Below are 22,839 nucleotides of genomic sequence, written 5' to 3' on the forward strand. Positions count from 1 at the left end.
TTCAATGAAAATGTTTCCAGTGCAGCCAAGCTCTTGGAATTTGTAAAATGACAATAGAAATAAAGAAAAACCCTGCAGAGAGAGCAACAATAAGTTACCTTGTGTGGAGACAGATCAGTTCAGTTCAGTTCAGTTTCAGTTTATTTCCAACATTACAATACAATGTAATGCATCACAGGTTTATTTTGAGTTCAAACCCCGGCCGAGTCATACCAAAGACTATAAAAATGGGAGCCATTACCTCCCCGCTTGGCACTCAGCATCAAGGGTTGGAATTGGGGGTTAAATCACCAAAAAGGAATTCACCGGGTGCAGCCACCGCTGCTGCTCACTGCTCCCCTCACCTCTGGGGGGTGATCAAGGGTGATGGGTCAAAACCAGAGAATAATTTCGCCACAGCAAGTGTGTGTGTGACAATCATTGGTACTTTAACTTTAACTTTATATTTCCAGTTGTATCATTACAGCACGTCCGAAAAGGAGTAGGAAGAAGCAGAGTTTATCTAATCCTACCCTTTTTCATACCATAGCAATTTTATCCCATTTCCTTGTTGTCTGTAACAGAACAGTGAATAAATATGCCATAGTAAGTAAACAAATATTAAATACATAAATAATCAGTATTTAAAAAATTAAAAAATAATTTAGGATATTAACATCAGTCGACTTAATTAATTGTAATAATGTGGTTTTTTTGTCCATATGATTCACTTATCTCAGAATTGGACCGACGCGCCGGCCCTTTAATCTGTGAGAGGAGATGGGAATAAAGACATTATCTTCTTATAGCTGAGCCAGCACTATTTAATTCATAAACACAGCAAACATCCTTTCAGCAAAAAAAAAAAAAAAAAGCGGTGACGACGACAGTTAGTAGGACGAAGGTTTGTAAGGTTTGCAGCGTGGCCAACCATCCATCACGTGATGTACGGCCGTCTCCCACCTCCCCCTCCACTGAGCTCTCCCGTGGTACATTCCAGTCCAATGTTGAAATGAGGAAGAGCAGCTCCAGAGGCAGCTGTAGTGCAGCGACCAGGAGGAAGGGGGGTCACACACACACTGGCATCATGTGAGGGGGGAGTTCATGGACCTGCAGGACCACCTCTGTGTATGTATGGCAGGGATAGAGCGAGGAGCAGGACAATATGGCAGATGATTGTGTGTGCCTTTTTTTTTCTCTCACTTCAAACTCCCTGTCCTTCCTCCCCTCCATTGTGTTCAAGTACGAAAGGACAGACGATGGCATCCTGGCATGCTCCATCTCTTCCTTTCTCTCCTCCCGTGTGTCTCCCCTCGCTCGGCCCTGTCTAGCTGCTGGCAAACAGGCCGTGAAGAGACAGGTACGCTGCACTATGTAGCCTGGTCCCGAGCCAAAGCATAAATATCCCCCTTCAATTCCTCACCCTCCTCTCGTTCCTTGACGCCTTTGTGTAAGCGCCTGGAGCATGGCCGTCTGTAGCACACAGTGCTACTGCGGATTGACTGACACAAAAACTTGGAGTGGTCTGAGAGGATTATTACAAGGTTGTTGTGGTTTATGCATGACCAAGCATGCATCAGACTCTTTAGAGAGCTGCAGGAAGAAGCTTCTTTAGACGGGACTGACTTTCTTCACATGACTTTTTAACACTGATGCTGCGTTATTGTGTGGCGCACGTATTATCAGACTTCTTTTGCGCCTTTCAAACTCCCCCCCCCCCCTCAGAAAACGTTCCTATCACAATGTTAGCACTAGATTGTGAATATAGCTGGGGTTTTTTAGTGTTGAAATCTGCACAGTCATGCAAATACAGATTGCTGGTATGGATGCATTTTGGCTATAAGCTATATTTTGAAATGTGTTTTGTATGCAATACAGAGCAGTGTATACAGATGTGTGTAGAAATCCTGATGTTGTAGGCAATGTTCCCTCTAATTTGTAATGTGTGTGAGCAAACGCACAAACTCCCTGAGCATTCAGTGGAGCACATGTGAGCAACATCAGACGTGCACACTGTGGCCACACCAGCGTCACACCTGTCCCAAACCTGACATCATAACAATTTAAATGTTTTATTAAAATAATTTTCTGGTTTAAGTGATTTTGCCCTCTTACAATGACAATAACAAAAAAACATGTTTTTCATGACCTATGTGCTAGTATTGTATGTCCGGCTGCGGGTCCTGCCTTTAAAAGAAATGTTACCCCTTTCAGAGATTACATTTAGTTCCTGTAACTTTCTGTCTGTAAAATACATCTTTTTATTAGCATTTATGAAATCTAGTGGCAATATTTCAGGAATAATATCCTTAGATTAACATTCTTAATAAATGGCAGTAAAATAAGCACACATCTGATTGAGGAGTCAGAGTGTTACAACCTGGCATTTACACATTGTGTGGCGTTGGGGTTGTCCGACTTTTTGTGTGGCCATAAACGCAACACTGGCTAAATGCCATGAGTGCGTGTGTTGGTGCAGGTGAGACAGAGCGAGCGGCTTCTGTTGAAACGACGGATGACAACGTTGGTTTAAGCCTAGTTTGTATGGCAGAAAATTACCAGTTTTTATAGATAAAAGTTTTTTTTACTCATGTTTTTGGTGTGGTTACAAACAGTTTTGCTCAATAAAGTGATTGATGGAATTCCTGTCCGTAAAGTGTCTCGACAGACGATAATTGAACTGTGTTGACAAAGATTGTTTTATTCATTGGGGCCACTCTTGTTGTCACTTGTCACTCATTGAGTTGCATTGCAAAATCATACAGAATAAATTGTAATGTGTTTATTTTGTTTAAAGTTCAGATGGGATTTTTGATTTTCTGCGCTGCATTAATTTGCTGTGCGCAGAGGACGCGTGAGCAGTGCGCAATTGCGCAGGCGCGCACCTTTGAGGGAACGTTGGTTGTGGGTCTGTTTTGATTGGTGACTATGAACTCTGCCAAGCAACAAGTAGTTGTGTATTGTGTGACAGGACAATTAAAAGGTATCAGAGTAATTCTGTTGATTTCAGTTGCTGAATTTCTTACCGTGGTTGGGAATAGTTATGTTTTTCTAGTAGTGATGAGTCATTCGTGAACGAGCCATCTTCATTTTCTGATATTTTTTTCTATGGAAGCAGTTATTGATCAACCAGCAAATACTGTTACCTGGATGCTGATTCTTCTTTTATTTGTGCACATTTTAATTCACATTTTGTGGTGTACTTTCTTGTAAATGTTGCGGTGGTTCACTACCTCAGTGGCCTTGTGGTTAGAGCAGTGGTTCTTAACCTTGTTGGAGGTACCAAACCCCACCAGTTTCATATGCACATTCACCGAACCCTTCTTTAGTGAAAAATAAAATGTTGTATTTTTTCAAATTCAAGACAAAGTTATATGTTTTTGGTAACACTTTAGTATGGGGAACATATTCTAAGTAACAAAGACTTAATTTAGAGTTATTTCGTTAGGGTTAGGGTTAGAGGGTTAGGGTTAGGGTTAGAGGGTTAGGGCCAGGGTTAGAGGGTTAGGGTTATAATAAGGCCATGCCGAATAAGGCATTAATAAGTACTTAATAATGACTAGGTAAGAGCCAATATGTTACTAATTTGCATGTTAATAAGCAACTAATTAATGGTGAATATGTTCCCCATACTAAAGTGTTACCATGTTTTTTTTACTGGTGCACAAAATGAACCGTGCATGAACATCGGCGATAGGGAGAAGTTTTTATATACACGATGAGTCGGGTGTGTCTTGACCTCCACCGAACCCCTGAGCCCGACTCACCGAACCCCTAGGGTTCGATCGAACCCACGTTAAGAACCACTGGGTTAGAGTATCTGCCCTGAGACTGGGAGGTAGTGAGTTCAAACCCCGGCCGAGTCATACCAAAGACTATAAAAATGGGACCCATTGCCTCCCTGTTAGGCAGCACAGTGGCTCAGGGGTTAGTGCGTGTGCCTCACAATACGAAGGTCCTGCGTTCGATCTTTCTGTGTGGAGTTTGTATGTTCTCCCCGTGACTGCGTGGGTTCCCTCCGGGTACTCCGGCTTCCTCCCACCTCCAAAGACATGCACCTGGGGATACGTTGATTGGCAACACTAAATGGTCCCTAGTGTGTGAATGTGAGTGTGAATGTTGTCTGTCTATCTGTGTTGGCCCTGTGATGAGGTGGCGACTTGTCCAGGGTGTACAGTGTGCAGCTGAGTACCCTGCCCCCGCGACCCCAAAAGGGACAAGCGGTAGAAAATTGCTGGATGGATGCCTCCCTGCTTGGCATTCAGCATCAAGGGTTGGAATTGGGGGTTAAATCACCAAATGATTCCCGAGCGTGGCCACCGCTGCTGCTCACTGCCCCCCTCACCTCCCAGGAGGTGACATTTCACCACTTCAGTGTGTGTGTGTGACAATCGTTGGGGCTTTAACTTTAACTTAACTTTATAAAGTAGGGATGTGTCGATCGGTCAGAAACCAATAAGTATCGGACGGCTTTCCTGAAAAATATTATGTGATCGGCGTTGTCAATTAATGACTTTTAATGCTGCTCAGAAACGCCAATCGTGTGTTTGTTTTCAGTCCCGCGACTGACAAGCGGGCAAATTAAAAGCCATATTACATACAGATGTGTCATGAGATATACATCGAAATTGAGATGACTTAAAGGAAACTAAATGAGCTCAAATATAGCTACAAATGAGGCATAATGATGCAATATGTACATATAGCTAGCCTAAATAGCATGTTAGCATCGATTAGCTTGCAGTCATGCAGTGACCAAATATGTCTGATTAGCACTCCACAAAAGTCAATAACATCAACAAAACTCACCTTTGTGCATTCACGCACAACGTTAAAAGTTTGGTGGACAAAATGAGACAGAAAAAGAAGTGGCATAAAACACGTCCTAGAGAGTCGGAGAAAGTTATACATGTAAATAAACTAAGGTGAGTTCAAGGACCGCCAAAATTAGTAGGACAAAACGGCGCTCGCCAAATACTCGAATCAGTGAAGCATGTTTAATATAAACAGTGTGCTTTATAACAATTAGGGAGGTTTGTGTCATGTTTGTCCTCCTACAGAAACCATATTAAAACAAAAAATATATTTTTTTTCCCCTCATCTTTTTCCATTTTTCATACATTTTTGAAAAAGCTTCAGAGAGCCACTAGGGTGGCGCTAAAGAGCCACATGCGGCTCTAGAGCCGCGGGTTTCTGACCCCTGGTCTATACTATTATCACTGGAGGACAATGCTAAACATGTTACACACCGGAAACAAGCCAGGATCAGGTATACTAATAGCTGAGCTAACGGCTAGGCTCGCTTAAAACAACACTAAGAAATAGGTGCTTTGTAAAGTTTAAGAAGTGTAGATGGACGCATGTTACACTAAAAAAAATAAGCTGTCATTAACACAAAATTAACAAGTAGATTATTCATATTCTAGAGAGAGAAAAATATAGCAACAACTGTTGGTGCGTCAGCATTGTCACAGTTGGTACGCCACACGTCAGGGGAATTGGTGGTGTCGATACCAAGTGTAGTATCAGTATATAACTGATACTAGGTGGTTATTTTTATTTTCTCTTTCTTTTTGTCAATGTTTACAAACTCAAATAATAATTCCCTGGGCACAAGAGGACTTTGAGATCAAAGTCAGAGGATTTTAATGAGTAGTAGACTTTTTTTTATTTAGTTATTGTGTACTATTAACTTTGATTCACTTAAACAATTGTGTGCAATAAAAGACAAGAAGGAACTAATTTCAATATAGCTGCCAATACCATTCACCATAAATACATGGGAAAATGTGCAGTTAATACACGTGATCGGTATCGGTATATAGGCCGATCTCACTCATGAACGATCGTATCGGAATCGGCAGCATAAAACCCTGTGAAACATCTCTACTTTCGATAGTTGGGAATTTACAAGTAATACACACAATCAGAGGTCCGTTTGGGATGGGTCTTTTTTTCTTTGCTTTGTCGTTTATTTCTTAGAATTAAAAAATAATTTAATTTATATATATATATTATTTAATTATCATATGATAATGTAATTTAGTTAATTCATGTATTTAATATGTAAAGTAATATATATTTGATCTGATTATGTTTTTATATTAGAAATCCATGTTACAAGTCTTCTGGTAATAAATCTATTGAAGTAGCACAAACATCCATAAGAGTCTAAATTACCTAAATTACCATCACTATTGTCTTGTCTCTGTTTCCATCTCCATTGGCAGATCTATAGTAATCTAATGATAAAAATTAGATAGTCAGGGAACGTTTTTCATAATAAAGTACAATAAAATGTGCTCATCTTTGTTGTTTACCTGCTGCTTGAAGGCATCAGACGACTTATTCATTCCTGTTTCCACTTGTGCACAGACCACACGGGGCATTATGTGCTTTGAGTTGGACGCGTCACGCTGTTTTTTACTGAAATATTCATGCACTAAAGGTCTCTCGACAAGCTCATGCTATTTGACCCCATTTTAAGCCTCCTTACTAACATGCATGCCATTGTTTTCCTTACGCCTCAGCATGCCTCTTTGCTGTTTACAGTCTCTTTTATCCCCTCTTCTGCTCATTTAGATCCATAAAAGCTCCAGTGCAAGAGATTATATGGTATCATCAAGTAAACCATGACTTATTTTACCGGTGCTTGTGGCTCCGACTGTGAGGGGATGAGATGTTACGTAACCTAGATGCATCTGATCCAAATATAGCAGCCATTATGGGGATTAGCTCCGGGTTCGCTTGGCTCGGCTTCACCGAGGCCCATCTTGGGTGTCTTTGCCGCTGGTCGCATGCTGCCCTTGACGACAACACTGTCCTATGTTATCAGGGGAAAGTGATATGGTCCAAAGTGACGTCTTAGCAGGCCATTAGCTTGCACAGACGAGCACGGTGACATCTGTGACTTTGTGGCTGAGGGTGAGCCCTCACAGGGTTGTTGACTCAGGCTTGTTTTACATAGTGAGGACACCGCTTCTTACTATTTCACCTGCACTATCTCACAAAAGTCGTTTAAATACAGAATCATAGTATTGTAGAAATTAAACGTGGATATACTTTAAAGTAGTAGGTATAATATTAGGACTGCTACTATTCTATAGTAGACTTTGCATGCAGTTAAACGTGGATATACTTTAAAGTAGTAGGTATAATATTAGGACTGCTACTATTATATAGTAGACTTTGCATGCAGTTACAATTCCAAGATGTTATTTGGCAATAGTGCACAGGCTACGGTGTGTTGCCTAGCCAGAAAGTAGTATTTGCCATGAAGCTGAATGTGCCAGTCTAGTTTTATGCTGAGTCCTACAGTCAGGGGCGGATTAAGAAATTTTGGCCCCCTGGGCCTGACATGGTCTTGGCCCCTCAACCCCCCGCGCGTGTGGGCGCACACACACGCACGCACTATGCAAGAAATACTGTATACTGTGAACAGACATGCACACTGTACTGTACAGAAGAGTGCACATACTGCACACACACTATTAGGTATACCACACAGACACTGACAAGCACAGGTTTCACACAGACACAGGGGGAGGGGATAAATGGCCTAAAAATAAACATTTTTGAAAATGATTACGCCCACTTCAGTGATGGTGCATTGGGTCATTTGAGAGATATTATGTATTGGAAGTTGGTAGCTATCATGAAATAAACCCCCCAACCCACCCAAAAAACTAAATCGGACATGATTTTTGCCCCCTTTTCCTCCCTTCTATCATTAAAAATAAAATAATATCTTAGGAAAACACATTGGCATAACGGCAGCTGTGCAGCAAATTGAGGCTCAAAGTCTGTATCTATTTGTGGTTAAGCTTGAGGAGAAGGAGAAAGGTAAAATGATAACATGCATCGGAGAGCACCACAAAGAAAGGTGTAGGCCAGTTCATGGTACAAGGGCTGCATGCAGGTCAAGATAGCCCATTTCCAAGAATGCTATAGTGGCTGGACAGGCACTGGACATGTCCTGAACTCAGTGTCAGACGTGGCTGCCGAATACTTGGATGAAGTGAAGCAGCTGACAGATCTCATGCTGCCCCATCTGAAGACTGTCCTGGCCAGGCAGAGGATGGATGAGGAGACCTTCCCAATGGACCCTGTCAGTGAACAGGCTAGTAACATTGATGGCACCCCTGTGCACAACATTGGGATGGAGAGACAATGTGGCAAGGTGGACTACAAACTGAAGAAGTTGGGCACACTGAACGCAGTCAATAGGTCAATAATTTTACAGAAGAGCCAGGAGCTTCAGAGGTTTCAAGGCAGCAGCACAAGCAAAAAGGGAGGTTGAACTCAACTGGAGTAAATTCATGAAGGCAAAATTCGAGAGTAGGGCAGATGAGAAACAAGAGATGGCTCAAAGAAAGGAGAGTAAGAGACTAGACATGCTGGACACACTGAAATCTTTTGATGGCCCCTTCACGATAGTGGGGAAGTTGAAAAGTTCCTTGTGGATGAAAGTCTGCACAAGAATGCAAAGCTGCAGAGAATGAAGCTTGAGGTTCAGTTTGCCAGAGAAAGCACCAAGCTTCTGCCTAAAGTCAATCCTATCTTCACAATCCAGGTGACACTTCCCAGAAATGGCAAAAGTGCAATTCTCCAAGTCATAATGGATACTTAGAATTTTATGGTGGTGGTAAGTATTCATGAAAACAGGTAGCCTAACATTAGTGAATGGGTGAATTCTGGAAATAACCTAAAAATCTTACACAGTGCACCTTTAAGCAAGGGGTTTCTTTCGTGCTTTCAATTTTGCAAAATCATCCACCACATCATTGAAGTCCAACTCTCTTGTCAGCTCACTCTCAATTGCCATTAGAGATAACGCATTTAATCTTTTCTGAGTCATTCTTGTGCGCAGCTCATTTTTTACTCTTGACAAAAGAGAGAATGAGCGTTCTCCCTCACAGTTACTGACCGGTAGAGTGAGAAAAATCTGTAGCGCAATGTATGTATTAGGAAACGTAGGCTGTAGTCCAAAATGTATTATTGTTTTGAGCAGTCCTGAAGGGGTCCTCTCCTCATCAGTGTTGTTGAGCTGTATAAAAGATTTGAACTGTATAAGCTCCTGTCCAAGACTTTCATTGAGGTCAGATGGGTATGATTCAGTGAGAATCTTGGCCTTGTGAAGGACTGAAGCATTGGACTCTGTATCCAAAGAGAAAAGGACACTGAACAAATTGTTCAGATGTTTGTAGGCCTCCAGACGGTGATTAAGGCTTGAACTCAGTTGATCAATAGAGGCAATAAATGTCTCTATTTGAAACAGTTGCCTTCCCTCAAGCACAACATCTGGGGATGCTGATTCATCAGCAAACTTTTTACGTTTCCTCGTCCGTTCAGCCCTGTAAGATGGGGTGCCACCCAACATGTTTAAGGCTTTCTGCTCAAAATGATCAAATAGATCTCTTTGGGAGAGAACAAAGGTGCGCAGAGATTCCAGCAATCTAACTGCTGTACCAAGGTCCATGTCTGCTTTTTGAAGTTGCAGACTTGTGGCCTGAAATCTGGACAGAACAGTGTCCCAAAAGCCTGCCATGAAGGCCATCTCAAGTGAATCCAGCTTCCGCACTAGACTGTCAGCTTCAGTTCGTGTGTCTCGTTTCTCTGTGTCATCAGTGGAAATAACCTGTAGTGCTGCTTTTATTTTACTGTAGTTCTGCCACAGTGCTTTGGTAGATTCTGCACGGCAACTCCAACGCGTGTTGGATAAAGCTTTAAGTGTGAGATCTATGTTGGAATTGCCAAATACCCTGTCCCATCGGTGTGTGGATGCAGTTGTGAAGTTGTAAATAGACTGAATCAAGTCAAAATACTTAGAGACTTCATTTCCACATCTGTCAATGCTGTTGACTCCCACCAAATTCAAAGAGTGAGCTGCACATGGAATATAGTGTATTAATGGGTTGCTTTTCTTTAAGTGAGCCTGCAACCCATTATACCTCCCTGACATGTTGCTGGCATTATCATAAGCCTGCCCCCTGCAATTTGACAGCTCTAACCCTAGATTTTCCAACACAGACATGACACAGTTAGCCAAACTTTCACCTGTATGGCTAGTAATGGGCTCAAAACCCACAAAGCGTTCAACAACACTGCCCTCTTTGCTAACAAAACGGAATATGAATGTCAATTGGTCCACATGAGATAAATCTGGGGTTGAATCCACAATGATAGAGTAGTATTTGCTTGCTTGCAGTTCATCTGCTATAGCCTGTTTGGTTTTTGCACCCATCAATTCAATGAATTCCTCACAAATGGTGGAGGACAGATATGAGGTATTACCTCGACCCATCTGCCCAAACTTTCTGATGTGATCCTTTAGAAAGGGATCAAATTCAGCCAGGACATCCAGAATACCAAGGTAGTTCCCATTGAGAGGAGACCCTAACGATTCATTTTTACCCCTAAATGCAAGGCCCCTTTCTGCAAGGAATTTAATGACTGCAACAACTCTTTGTAACACCTGCCTCCAATAGCTGCTCTCTGCCTGAAACTGTTTGAACAGGTCTGCATCAACTGTGGCACCTTTGGCGCGGTTCAAGACTGCTTGCATGCAGGTTATGTGCTCAGCACTTCGCTCATGTTCACCAAATCTTTCTGAGTGTTTCCAATCACAATAGCCTGTCACAAAAGAATGCGTTTTTGGGGAAAACAGTTTGCATGCAAAGCAGTAAACATTACCAGTAGAGGGAGAGTACATCAGCCACTCTCTTTGTACTCGTTGTCCATTGGGCAAGTGTGAAGTAAAATGTTCATTGTTTAGGCATCGGGTTTTGCCTCCTAGCCCACTGTTCCTCACAGAAGCTGGATAATGGCTGTGACGGTTGTGAAATGATTTTGCACCTCTTTGAATAAGAACTTCCTTCATTGACTCAGTGAGGGTCTCAGCCCATTTAGCGGGATCACTAGGTAGAGTTGTCACTGTAGATGGTGTTGAAGAAAGATTCAGCTCATTTTCTATGCTGTCCAGAGGTGCAGTGACCTCACATTCATCCGAGCAACTGGCTACTGCTGAATTGGTTGAATCATAAGCATCAGAAGCATTTGGTTCAGTGTCTACACTTGTAGTGGTCTCAGGATCTTGGGAGCTACATGCTAGCTCAGGTGCATTGCTAACCTTAGCTGAATTTGCAGTAGCATTTATAGAATTGCTTTCAGCAGATGTCTTTGTACTGAAGAAGCTGGAGATATTTGGAACACTCTCAAGTAAAACTGATTCCTTTTTTTTCTTTTCTTGCTGAATTTTTTTTCTAGCTCCTCCACTTAAACGTTTATGATCCATATTTCCCTTCTTTCTTTGCACATTGGCTCTTTGCCTATCACAACAGATAAACCAACTATGTGTGTGTGTGTGTGTGTGTGTGTGTGTGTGTGTGTGTGTGTGTGTGTGTGTGTGTGTGTGTGTGTGTGTGTGTGTGTGTGTGTGTGTGTGTGTGTGTGTGTGTGTGTGTGTGTGTGTGTGTGTGTGTGTGTGTGTGAGTTTGTTTGTGTGTTTATGATCGGTGCTGCTTCCTTCAAGTGTGTGAGGTGATTTAGAAAACTAGCAACCCAGCATCAACACTCCAAAGCAGAGAATAACAGCTTACTAGCATAGACCATTGAGAGCAGAGAATCAACTGATTCGTCTGATAGACAGCAGGAGAGCAGAGTGGTCAGTGATGATCGAATCAAGAAAATGTCTAAATGGCAAGGGAACAGACTGATTTGTACTGAGGAGAAAGAGAGAGAGAGCCAATTACAGTGAAATATATTCCAAAAGAGCCAAGTGACTAGCTGAAGGCAGGGACAAATGCCTTGGAGTGACCAACAAGAGTGCAAAGTACCAAATGGCAAAATGTGGAAAGACCAACAGGCAGATCTGCTTTTACCTCTTATCTTCACAACCAAAAAGTTGCTAAATGATGTTTTCAGTCGCTAGCCAGGTATGGCCAAAAGACGCGAAATCTAGCGGCAAAGTCGGTCAATCACACTGACAGTGAAACAAATATTTTGAAAAGATAATAATTGTACACCTTTGTGCACTTTAGTCTTCTATCTAAATATTTTCACAAAGGACACCAAGGCAGCTTGCTAGCTATGATGGGAGCAACAATGTCTGATAGACAGCAGGAGAGCAGAGTGGTCAGTGATGATCCAATCAAGAAAATGTCTAAATGGCAAGGGAACAGACTGATTTGTACTGAGGAGAAAGAGAGAGCCAAGTACAGTTAAATATATTCCAGAGCCAAGTGACTAACTGAAGGCAAAGACAACAGCCAGATACCTTAGCAGAGACCAACAAGAATTCAAAGTACCTAATAGCAAGATGGCGAGACCAACACAATAAATTGTATTAGGATTTAATTTATTAACGTTAATATTAACAGCCAAAAAGTTGCTGAATAATGTTTGTAGTCGCTAGCCAGGTATGCCCAAAACAAGAGTCGCTAAACCTAGCAGCAAAGTTGCTTAATTGCAACACACTCTAGGATTCAGGGGAATTAAGGATAATAAAGATATTAATTGTACAACTTTTTGTACTTTTTTTCTAGTTTTTTGAGTCGCCAGCCATGTATGGCCAAAAGTCGCTAATTGAATGCCAACGTTGCTTAATCGCCAACACACTGGGACTCACTGAAGGACTGACTGAATAAAAAAGATAATTAAGATAATTGTGTACTTTTCTCTTCTGATATTTTCTCTAAGGACCCCAAGCTATCTGCAAGCAGCAATAATGTCTGACAGACAGGAGAGCAGAGTGGTCAGTGATGAATGGCAAGGGAACAGGCTGATTTGTACTGAGGAGAAAGAGAGAGAGAGAGCCAATTACAGTGAAATATATTCCAAAAGAGCCAAGTGACTAGCTGAAGGCAGGGACAAATGCCTTGGAGTGACCAAGAAGAGTGCAAAGTACCAAATGGCAAAATGTGGGAAGACCAACAGGAAGATCTGCTTTTACCACTTATCTTCACAACCAAAAAGTCGCTAAATGATGTTTTTAGTCGCTAGCCAGGTATGGCCAAAAGACGCGAAATCTAGCGGCAAAGTCGGTCAATCACACAGTGAAACAAATAATTTTAAAAAGATAGTAATCGTACAATGTCTTGTACTTTTGTCTTCTTTCTTAATATTTCTCAAAGGACACCAAAATGTCGCTATCTGCAGGCAGCTTGCTAGCTATGATGGCAGCAACAATGTACCTTAGAGTGACTGACCAACAAGAGCTCAAAGTACCTAATGGCAAAATGTGGAGAGACAGACACAATAAATTGCATTAAGATGAAGAGAACTGTTGCTATTATTAATCTTAACATCAACCAGAAAGTCGCTAAATGTCACCAGCCAGGTATGGCCAAAAGTCGCTTAATTGGCCACACACAGTAACAGAGAAACTAACAAAAAAAAGATCATAAAGATAATAGTTGTACAACTGTGTGTACTTTTGTCTTCTTTCTAAATATTTTCCCAAAGGACACCAAAATGTTGCTATCTGCAGGCGGGAGCGTGCCTATGTTCCCCGGGTCCTATGTTCCCCGGGTCCTATGTTCCCCGGTTGTTCCTGGGTCTTTGTATGCGACCGGGGAACTTAGGACCCTTTTTCTAAAAAAGGGTCCTATGTTCCCTGCATTGTATCTGGCGAAATTGCGAAATTGTGCCCTGACCAAAACCATCCCTAAACCTAACCTGTCACAGGGCGTTGTGGAGCACTTTTTTTTGGCGAAATTGTGCCCTGACCAAAACTATCCCTAAACCTAACCTGTCACAGGGCGTTGTGGAGCACTTTTTTGGCGAAATTGTGCCCTGACCAAAACCATCCCTAAACCTAACCTGTCACAGGGCGTTGTGGAGCACTTTTTTTTGGCGAAATTGTGCCCTGACCAAAACTATCCCTAAACCTAACCTGTCACAGGGCGTTGTGGAGCACTTTTTTGGCGAAATTGTGCCCTGACCAAAACCATCCCTAAACCTAACCTGTCACAGGGCGTGCGGCAGCAGATAGAGCAACTCAAACGCGAACTTCCTTCCTTCGACAACTTAAACGCGTCTCTGTCATGCGTGTCTGCGTGCGTCTTACTTAGTCGCGCATTGGAAGCAGCGGGGAACATAGAACCCTTTTCTGGAAAAAGTGTTGTATGTTCCCCGCAGCGGGGAACATAGAACCCTTTTTTTTAAAAAGGGTCCTTAGTTCCCCGGTAGAGGGGAACATAGGACCCGGGTAACATAGGGACGGGGAACATAGGGATGACCCGCTGCAGGCAGCTTGCTAGCTATGATGGCAGCAACGATGTCTGCCAGACAGGAGAGAGTGGTCAGTGACGATCGAATCGAGAAAATGACAAAATGGGTCAAAGACCAAAAAGTTATTAACTGACAGCAGTGACAAATGTCAGACTGTAAACTTTCTCGAAAGAAAAGGACAAAATGGGAAGATGCTGATAATAACAGCAAAATGGAAAATATAAGAATTTCCAAGTAATGCTCAACTCAAGTGTGTGTGTGTGTGTGTGTGTGCGCGCGTTAAACTTCTTGTTGAATGATTTCAAATTATCTCTGAGTCTGAACTGAGGGAAAGGAAACCAAATTTTGAGCAGTCTCTCACGAGTTCAAAATACCAAATGAGGAGATTCTAAAAGAACAGACCGGTTTATGAAAGACTTGATGGGGGAGGGGCACAGCTAAGAATACTTGAGTGAGATTCTGTGATCCAAATTCGAGATAGAGCTTTTTGATAATGATAATTTGTCAGAGTAAGGTTGTGTAATCAAAATTTGAGAATGAGCTTTGTCAATCAATCAAGAATATTTGCATTAAGTTCTGTGATCAAAATTCAGAAACAACCTTTAATAATTGATAAAGAATATGTGAGTGAGGTTGTGTGATCCATCCAATTTGAGAATTAGCTTTGATAATAATGATTGAGAGCCTCTGGCCCTCTGTGGATCATGGCCGCGGGGCCAATTTTGCCTGGCCCCTTGGGGCCTCTGTGGGTCGTGGCCGCGGGGCCAAGTTGGCCTGGCCCCTTGGGGCCTCTGACCCTCTATGGATCGGGGCCAAGTTGGCCTGACCCCTCGGGGCCTCTGGCCCTCTATGGATCATGGCCGCGGGGCCAAGTTGGCCTGACCCCTTAGGACCTCAGGCCCTCTGTGGGTCGCGGCCGCGGGGCCAAGTTGACCTGGCCCCTTGGGGCCTCTTACCCTCTATGGATCGTGGCCGCGGGGCCAAGTTGACCTGGCCCCTTGGGGCCTCTGGCCTTCTGTGGCTCGCGGCCGCGGGGCCAAGTTGGCCTGGCCCTTTGGGGCCTCTGGCCTTCTGTGGGTCGTGGCCGCGGGGCCAAGTTGGCCTGGCCCCTTGGGGCCTCTGACCGTCTATGGATCGTGGCCGTGGGGCCAAGTTGACCTGGCCCCCTGGGGCCTCTGACCCTCTATGGATCGTGGCCGCGGGGCCAAGTTGGCCTGGCCCCTTGGGGCCTCTGACCGTCTATGGATCATGGCCGCGGGGCCATGTTGGCCTGGCCCCTTGGGGCCTCTGGCCCTCTGTGGGTCGCGGCCGCGGGGCCAAGTTGACCTGGCCCCTTGGGGCCTCTTACCCTCTATGGATCATGGCCGCGGGGCCAAGTTGGCCTGGCCCCTTGGGGCTTAAGATTATTATTTTTGCAAAAGTAGTTTTGCTTGGGTCGCGGCCGCGGGGCCAAGTTGGCCTGGCCCCTTGGGGCCTCTGGCCCCCTGGGCCTGGGCCCGGTAGGCCCGGTCATTAATCCACCTATGCCTACAGTTGTGAAAGGTACTCCTCCCTAGCCACATGGCAGTTTTCCACCATGACTACCATGATAAAATGCCTTGCAGTAGAGCAGTGTCAGGTTCAAACACTGATGACATCTATTAAACAAGACAAGAAGCAAATAATTCAACAGAGACATAATTAAATTTGGCTCAATTTGAGGAGAGACGCTTGGACATCTGTACCCTTGTACAGTGTCATTACGCTCTGCCAAAAGATTGCACGCCTCCTTTTTTTATTTGGACCTTCCCTGACCACATGGCAAAAGCTGTTTCTAAGGGACGAGGGTCGTAAAGAGTTCACAGAAAAGGTCGTAAACAGTTCACAGAAAAGGTCGGTTCAAAAAAGAGGTTGTAAAAGAGTTCAAAAAGAGGTTCGTAAAACAGTTCAAAAAGGAGGTTCAAAAAGAGGTCGCCTGGAACTTGGGCAGATCCTGCCTTCTCTCCGCTTTGTAGTCCTTGGGTTAAAACAATATCTTTCTGTTGATTACAATACATGAAAGAAAACAGAACACCTTCATGTTGCTTCCCCCTTTTCACAGTGGAGTTTTACAAGCATTCTTCTTGGTAGGTTCAAAGACAGGTTTTGGTCTTTTCGCTGGGAACTCATTTCAACACAAGGTTTTTGTGATAACTTAAATAAAATTATTCTAACAAGCAGTGATTATCAAACTGCAGTGCATGTATCATTAGTTGTACGCGGGCTCCATCCAGTCGTACACCAAATAATTAATTGATTAAAGTACAGTGTTTTATTTTTTCACTGTGTGTAATTGGCCAAAAATATAAAATAGAACCTCTGGCTTGTTTTTAACGAATACTTAGGCCTACTGCGCTACTGTTTTTTAAATGTTGGTCATAAGGGCGGTACTTGGAGAGCCATGTTTTTTCTGAGGTGGCACTTGGTGGAAAAGGTTTGAGAGCCACTGCTCGAGAGGATGAAGATAATGGAGTTGCCAAGTATGTTTCCATGCCTGAACCCAATTGTGCACCTGAAGCATCCTCAAACCGAAGGTGGAAGAGTGAAAGACTTTTAATATCCACCAACTAGACCGGTGATGTCATCATGGAGGCGTGTTACAGGATTCCTGTAACAACCTGTTCAGCTCTGGTGAACTTCCAAGTCCAAGAGGATCAAGGCACTGCTAGATAATAATGGTGCTTGCACTAAATCAAAAAGTACCAATGATTGTCACACACACACACAAGGTGTGGCGAAATTATTCTCTGCATTTGACCTATAGTCACACTTTGGATGTACTCACTTGTGTCGAGTCATTTTAAGAGGATAGTAGCGCATAACTGCTACACAAGCTGTACATTGACTACTCTAAATGATATCCAATTTTTATTTCTATAGTACTGTTGTTTGAATGTGAGAGGAGTACTTATATTCAGAGTTCAAAACAATTCACTTGGCCTCACTTTACTCAGCGGAGCGTTAAATAGCAGGGATGATGCTACTCCTGCATGTTGAGTAGGATGTGTTGGTAAGATGGTGCTGAACAGAAGGTGGTGGAACTCCGTCTTTTCACCAATTGTTCTCATGACTCGCATAAAGCCAGTGTTTCTCAAATACTGGGATGTCGCGATGAGATGTTATTTGTGTCTACACTCTGGTATTCATGTTAGAACGATATACAAGCCTGCAGCTAGGTGGCAGCAGTGCTCACTCAGTCTAATCAACAGGCTCCCTGTTCTACACAGTAGTAGTAGTAAGTACACAGGACAAGGACTTCCCTTGTTTTGGGTTTTGTAGATCAGGCCCATTTTTTCTAAGCTTTCGCGGTCCACATAAAACGATGTGACGGACCAGATCTGGCCCCCAGACACCTGCGCTATAGAGGGTACAACAGGGTGCAAAAATGATCATGCTTTTATAATAGAAGATTAACTATTCTTTTTCAGTTGACCTCCGTGGTACTCGCCACCTCCTCACTCCCCAGCATTCTTTACCTGGGATTCCCGTGGCCTTGAAACAGTCCATTGACCTGCGAACATCCATGGACGGGAAGTACAAGGAAATCGCTGAGGTCAGTTGTTGTTGTCATCGTTATCAACGTTTGCTGTGTTTTGTTCAATGTGTGTGTGTGTGTGTGTCCTTGTGAAGGAGCTGTTCTCACGAAGCCTGGCAGATAGTGAGATGCGCAGCGCTCCTTATGAGTTCCCAGAGGACAGCCCTATAGAAAAACTGGAGGAGAGACGCCAGCGTCTGGAGAGACAGATTAGCCAGGACGTCAAGTATGTGAGATTTGATTAACAAAATAACCTTCAAGAACTTCTTTCAAATGTTGTTTTCTTTCTTCAGGAGTACTTTTACTTTAGTTTTATGTACACCACTATAGCCAAACATAAATAAAAAAATATAAAAACTCAAAAACAATTGAACCTCTAAAGTCAAACATTTATATATAAAAAGAATGCCTCAAACGCCAAAAAAATATATATATATTTTCTGTTATTTCGCAATTGTATGATATAAGCAACGCTGTTAAATATCAGTTACTTACACAAACTGACTGATTGATTATACAAATAACATACAGTAATTAATCTGTCTTTATGCTTATATGACAGTTAGGAAAAACATGGCTTTTATAGTTCATACATTAGACTTAGACTTAGGCAAACTTTATTGATCCACAATGGAAATTGTTCCACACAGTAGCTCAGTTACAAAGGATGGAAAGTTAAGTTAAAGTTAAAGTTAAAGTACCAATGATTGTCACACACACACTAGGTGTGGTGAAATTTGTCCTCTGCATTTGACCCATCCCCTTTGATCACCCCCTGGGAGGTGAGGGGAGCAGTGGGCAGCAGCGGTGCCGCGCCCAGGAATCATTTTTGGTGATTTAACCCCCAATTCCAACCCTTAATGCTGAGTGCCAAGCAGGGAGGTAATGGGTCCCATTTTTATAGTCTTTGGTATGACTTGGCCGGGGTTTGAACTCACAACCTACCGATTTCAGGGCGGACACTCTAACCACTAGGCCACTGGGTAAGGATGGAAAGGATAATTGCAGGTATAAGAATAGACTAAAAATGTACCAGAGTAGCAATATAAAATATAACATATATGTAATATTTACATATTATATATACAATATATACTGATATATTATATTATTATATTATATTATATTATATTTTTATATAATATATACAATATACATGTTTTGTGTTTGACTCTGGAAACAATTCGACTTACATTATTTCCTGTTGGAAATATAACAAAAAATTGGGATGCACAATAAAATCGATTCACGAATCCCGATTTATATTCATCCCAACTCTAAATCGATTCATAATAATACATTTTATTAAAATATAATTTGTAGGTCATCTCCTTACAACCAGAAGGAGCTTTTTTAAACTTGAACCTGTTTTGAAAAAGTTGCATTGTAATTATTATACTAAATAATACATTGCGAGAATAGGTTTGAATCGATAATTGTGTTGAATCAAGAACTGATTGTAAAGGGGAGAAAAGGGAAAAAATGGATATAGAAAAAAGGGAAGAAAACATTTTTTAAAAGGGGGGAGGGGGTGGAGATTTGGTTCCAAAAGATTTACACCCATTAAAAAAAAGTGTTGTCAAATAATTTATTTTTTCAATCAGATTAATCACACTTGTAAATTTGAATTCACCCTGATTAATCACAGGCTATTTATTACTAGCTTGCATAATTTCAAATTAACTAAAAAAAAGTATTTGGACACAAATGCAATTGTATTGCCAGAATCATCATACAGGAACATTTTTGTTAATGTTTTACATCATTTATTTGCTCAAAACTTGCTAACACTTTGATCTAAAGTCCAGTCAGGGAGTATTTTGAAGTGAAATTTGCCAGCGAGAACACCAGTGAGAGTTTTCTCACCCTTTACCGGGGGTCAGCAACCTGCTCTTTAGAGCCACCCTAGTGGCTCCCTAGAGCATTTTAAAAAAAGGATTGAAAATGGAAAAAGATGGGGGCAATTTTTTTTGTTTGTTTTAGTATGTTTTTTGTTTGAGGACAAACATGACACAAACCTTCCCAGTTGCCCACTGTTTAATATGTATGTGTGTATGCTTCACCGATGAGAGTATTTGGTGAACATCGTTTTGTCCTATTGATTTTGGCGGTTTGTTTACATGTAAAATCTCCAACTCTTTCTTTGTCTCATTTTGTCCACCAAACGTTGTATACTGTGCGTGAATGCACAAAGGCGCCCTTTGTGGATGTTAATGACTTGTTGGAGTGCTAATCAGGCATATTTGGTCAGTTCGTGACTGCAAGCTAATCAATGCTAACATGCTATTTAGGCTATCTGTATGTACATATTGCATCATTATGCCTCATTTGTAAGTATATTTGAGCTCATTTAATTTCCTTTGCTTTTATTGTCTTTGTATATAATTTTGTTTTGCATGTCTCATGACCACATTATCTGTATGTAATATTGGCTGCATTTCAGATAGTAGTTTGTGTGCCATGTTGCTCCAGACCACAGCAACCATTACCTAGCTTGCCAAAGATTTTAATAAATCTATTAAAAGAAGACAGCCTTAACTTGGACACACACATCTATACCTTTGGCCATTAAAAGCCAATCATTTACAAGAGTTATATCACCTTCTGAGTAGCCTCTGATTTACTAATGGTTTCTAATGTTGTAAAAATGTGTAGAATAAATAATACATTTCAACATTTCTGTCAACGAAGATTTGCTTCAGCCTGCGACACATAATCATTTTGATAGTAGGCTATTATAGCTAATATAGACACTTACATCATGTGTTGACTTCATTGCAAGACTTATATACGGCTTTTCATTTTTTGCGGCTCTAGACAGATTTGTTTTTTTGTATTTTTGGTCCAATATGGCTCTTTCAACGCTTTGGGTTGCCGAACCCTGCTCTATACCATCCACTATTGCGCAATTAATCTACCTATTTTCATAATTAATGCTCATGAATTAGATCCTATTTTGACAGCCCTGATTAAAATGTATTTTTAAATGTATTGCCTTCGACTTTTGAGGGTTCACATAATAAAAAATATATGTCAGTGCATCGGTAACCGCAGGAGCACTTGTTTTGTTGACCTTCATAGCTGTACAGGCTGAAACAGCACTATAATATAAAATGTGGTGCTTATATGTAGCTTGAAAAGTCAACCAAATGGCATCTCGGTGTGATGAAAGAACGAAACACAATATTGTTCAATGAGTCCCTCCCTCCTACGTGTGTTTTTGTGAGGATGATCAATGCTGACCAATGTGAGCTCAGCTTGTCTGTCCACAGATTTGAACCAGACATTTTGCTGCGAGCCAAACAGGAGTTTATGAAAACCGACAGCGCAGCTGATCTTGAGTGAGTGCCTCCACACTTACACACACATGCTGGTCTCTCATAACAAGCCACTCAGTTACCCTCAAACGGCAGAAGAGAACATTGAAAAAGCGATGAATCTTCTGTCAGATACATGAAGGAGCAAAGCCAAGCGCTGGACCTGCTGGAGAGAGAGCTGCCCCCGGAGAGAGAGTACCAGCGAGTCAGCATCTCTGGAGAGGAGAAATGTGGGGTAAGACTCGTGCTTATTATGCGTAGCATCTGAAATGGAGAAAACACTTTTTTCATTGTTTGTCGCTCCTCAATCCAGGTTCCATTCACTGACCTGCTGGATGCAGCAAAGTGTGTGGTGAAGGCACTCTTCATAAGACAGAAGTACATGGGCCTTTCTATGCAGAGCTTCTGCACGACCACTGCTAGATACCTGCAGGAGCTGAGCGACCGACCCCTTGACCTAAACATCTATGAGGAGGACATCCAAGAGGCGGCAGAGGCCACCTTCACTACAGGTACATTACTCACCACAAACATGCTGGTCAAATATCCTCCCAATCGGGGGTCTTCAACGTTGTCCAGGCCAAGAACCCCCAAATTGATGGCGCAACGGAGCGTGTGTTTTACATTAAAAAAAACATTTCATCAAGGGATTTTGTTGTTGTGCAATAAATAATAGCAGTAGTGCTGCTAATAGCTAACTGGCAAATAGGGTGCTAATCACTAGCTGGGAATTGGTGTACTAATCGCTAGATGGCAACTAATGCGTTAATCGCTAGCTGGCAAATAGTTCACAAATCGCTAACTGGCAACTACAGTGATAATCGTCAACTGGCAACTCCAGCGCTAATCGCTGGCTGGCAGTACAGCACTGATTAGTTGCTATATTATATGTAGAGATGTCCCATAATATCGGGCTGCCGATATTATCGGGCTGCCGATATTATCGGCCGATAAATGCTTTAAAATGTAATATCGGAAATTATCGGTATCGTTTTTTTTATTATCAGTATCGTTTTTTGTTTTGTTTTTATTAAATCAACATAAAAAACACAAGATACACTTACAATTAGTGCACCAACCCAAAAAAACTCCCTGCCCCATTCACACTCATTTACACTCATTCACACAAAAGGGTTGTTTCTTTGTGTTATTAATATTCTGGTTCCTACATTATATATCAATATATATCAATACAGTCTGCAAGGGATACAGTCCGTAAGCACACATGGTTGTGCGTGCTGCTAGTCCACTAATAGTACTAACCTTTAACAGTTAATTTTACTCATTTTCATTAATTACTAGTTTCTATGTAAGTGTTTTTATATTGTTTTACTTTCTTTTTTATTCAAGAAAATGTTCTTAATTTATTTATCTTATCTTATTTTATTAATATTTTTTTAAAAAAGGACCTTATCTTCACCGTACCTGGTTGTCCAAATTAGGCATAATAATGTGTTAATTCCACGACTGTATATATCAGCAGTGTTGGGTTAGTTCAGGGGTCACCAACGCGGCGCCCGCGGGCACCAGTCGCCCGTAAGGACCAGACGAGTCGCCCGCGGGCCTGTTCTAAAAAAAAAAAAAAAAAAAAAAAAATTTTTTTTTAAATTTAAAAAAATAATTATTATTATTATTATTTATTTATTTTTTTTAATTAAATCTACATAGAGAAAACACAAGATACACTTTCAATCAGTGCATCAACCCAAACAACCTCCCCCATGCACACTCATCCACACCCACTCACACAAAAGGGGTTAT

General features: G+C 41.8%; 1 protein-coding gene across 1 annotated transcript in view; it reads left to right on the forward strand.

Annotated features, from left to right (window-relative positions):
* LOC133654162 (AMP deaminase 2-like) overlaps positions 1–22,839 on the forward strand; it is a 64,783-nt gene that overhangs the window by 17,687 nt on the left and 24,257 nt on the right. Inside the window, exons 2-6 of the mRNA XM_062054250.1 lie at positions 17,655–17,779; positions 17,857–17,987; positions 21,034–21,102; positions 21,211–21,313; positions 21,392–21,590. Coding sequence (XP_061910234.1) covers positions 17,655–17,779; positions 17,857–17,987; positions 21,034–21,102; positions 21,211–21,313; positions 21,392–21,590 — 627 coding nt within the window. The remainder of the gene's footprint in view (positions 1–17,654; positions 17,780–17,856; positions 17,988–21,033; positions 21,103–21,210; positions 21,314–21,391; positions 21,591–22,839) is intronic.

This window comes from Entelurus aequoreus, linkage group LG07 (genome assembly GCF_033978785.1).
Source record: "Entelurus aequoreus isolate RoL-2023_Sb linkage group LG07, RoL_Eaeq_v1.1, whole genome shotgun sequence".
In the NCBI taxonomy this organism is placed as follows: Eukaryota; Metazoa; Chordata; class Actinopteri; order Syngnathiformes; family Syngnathidae; genus Entelurus; species Entelurus aequoreus.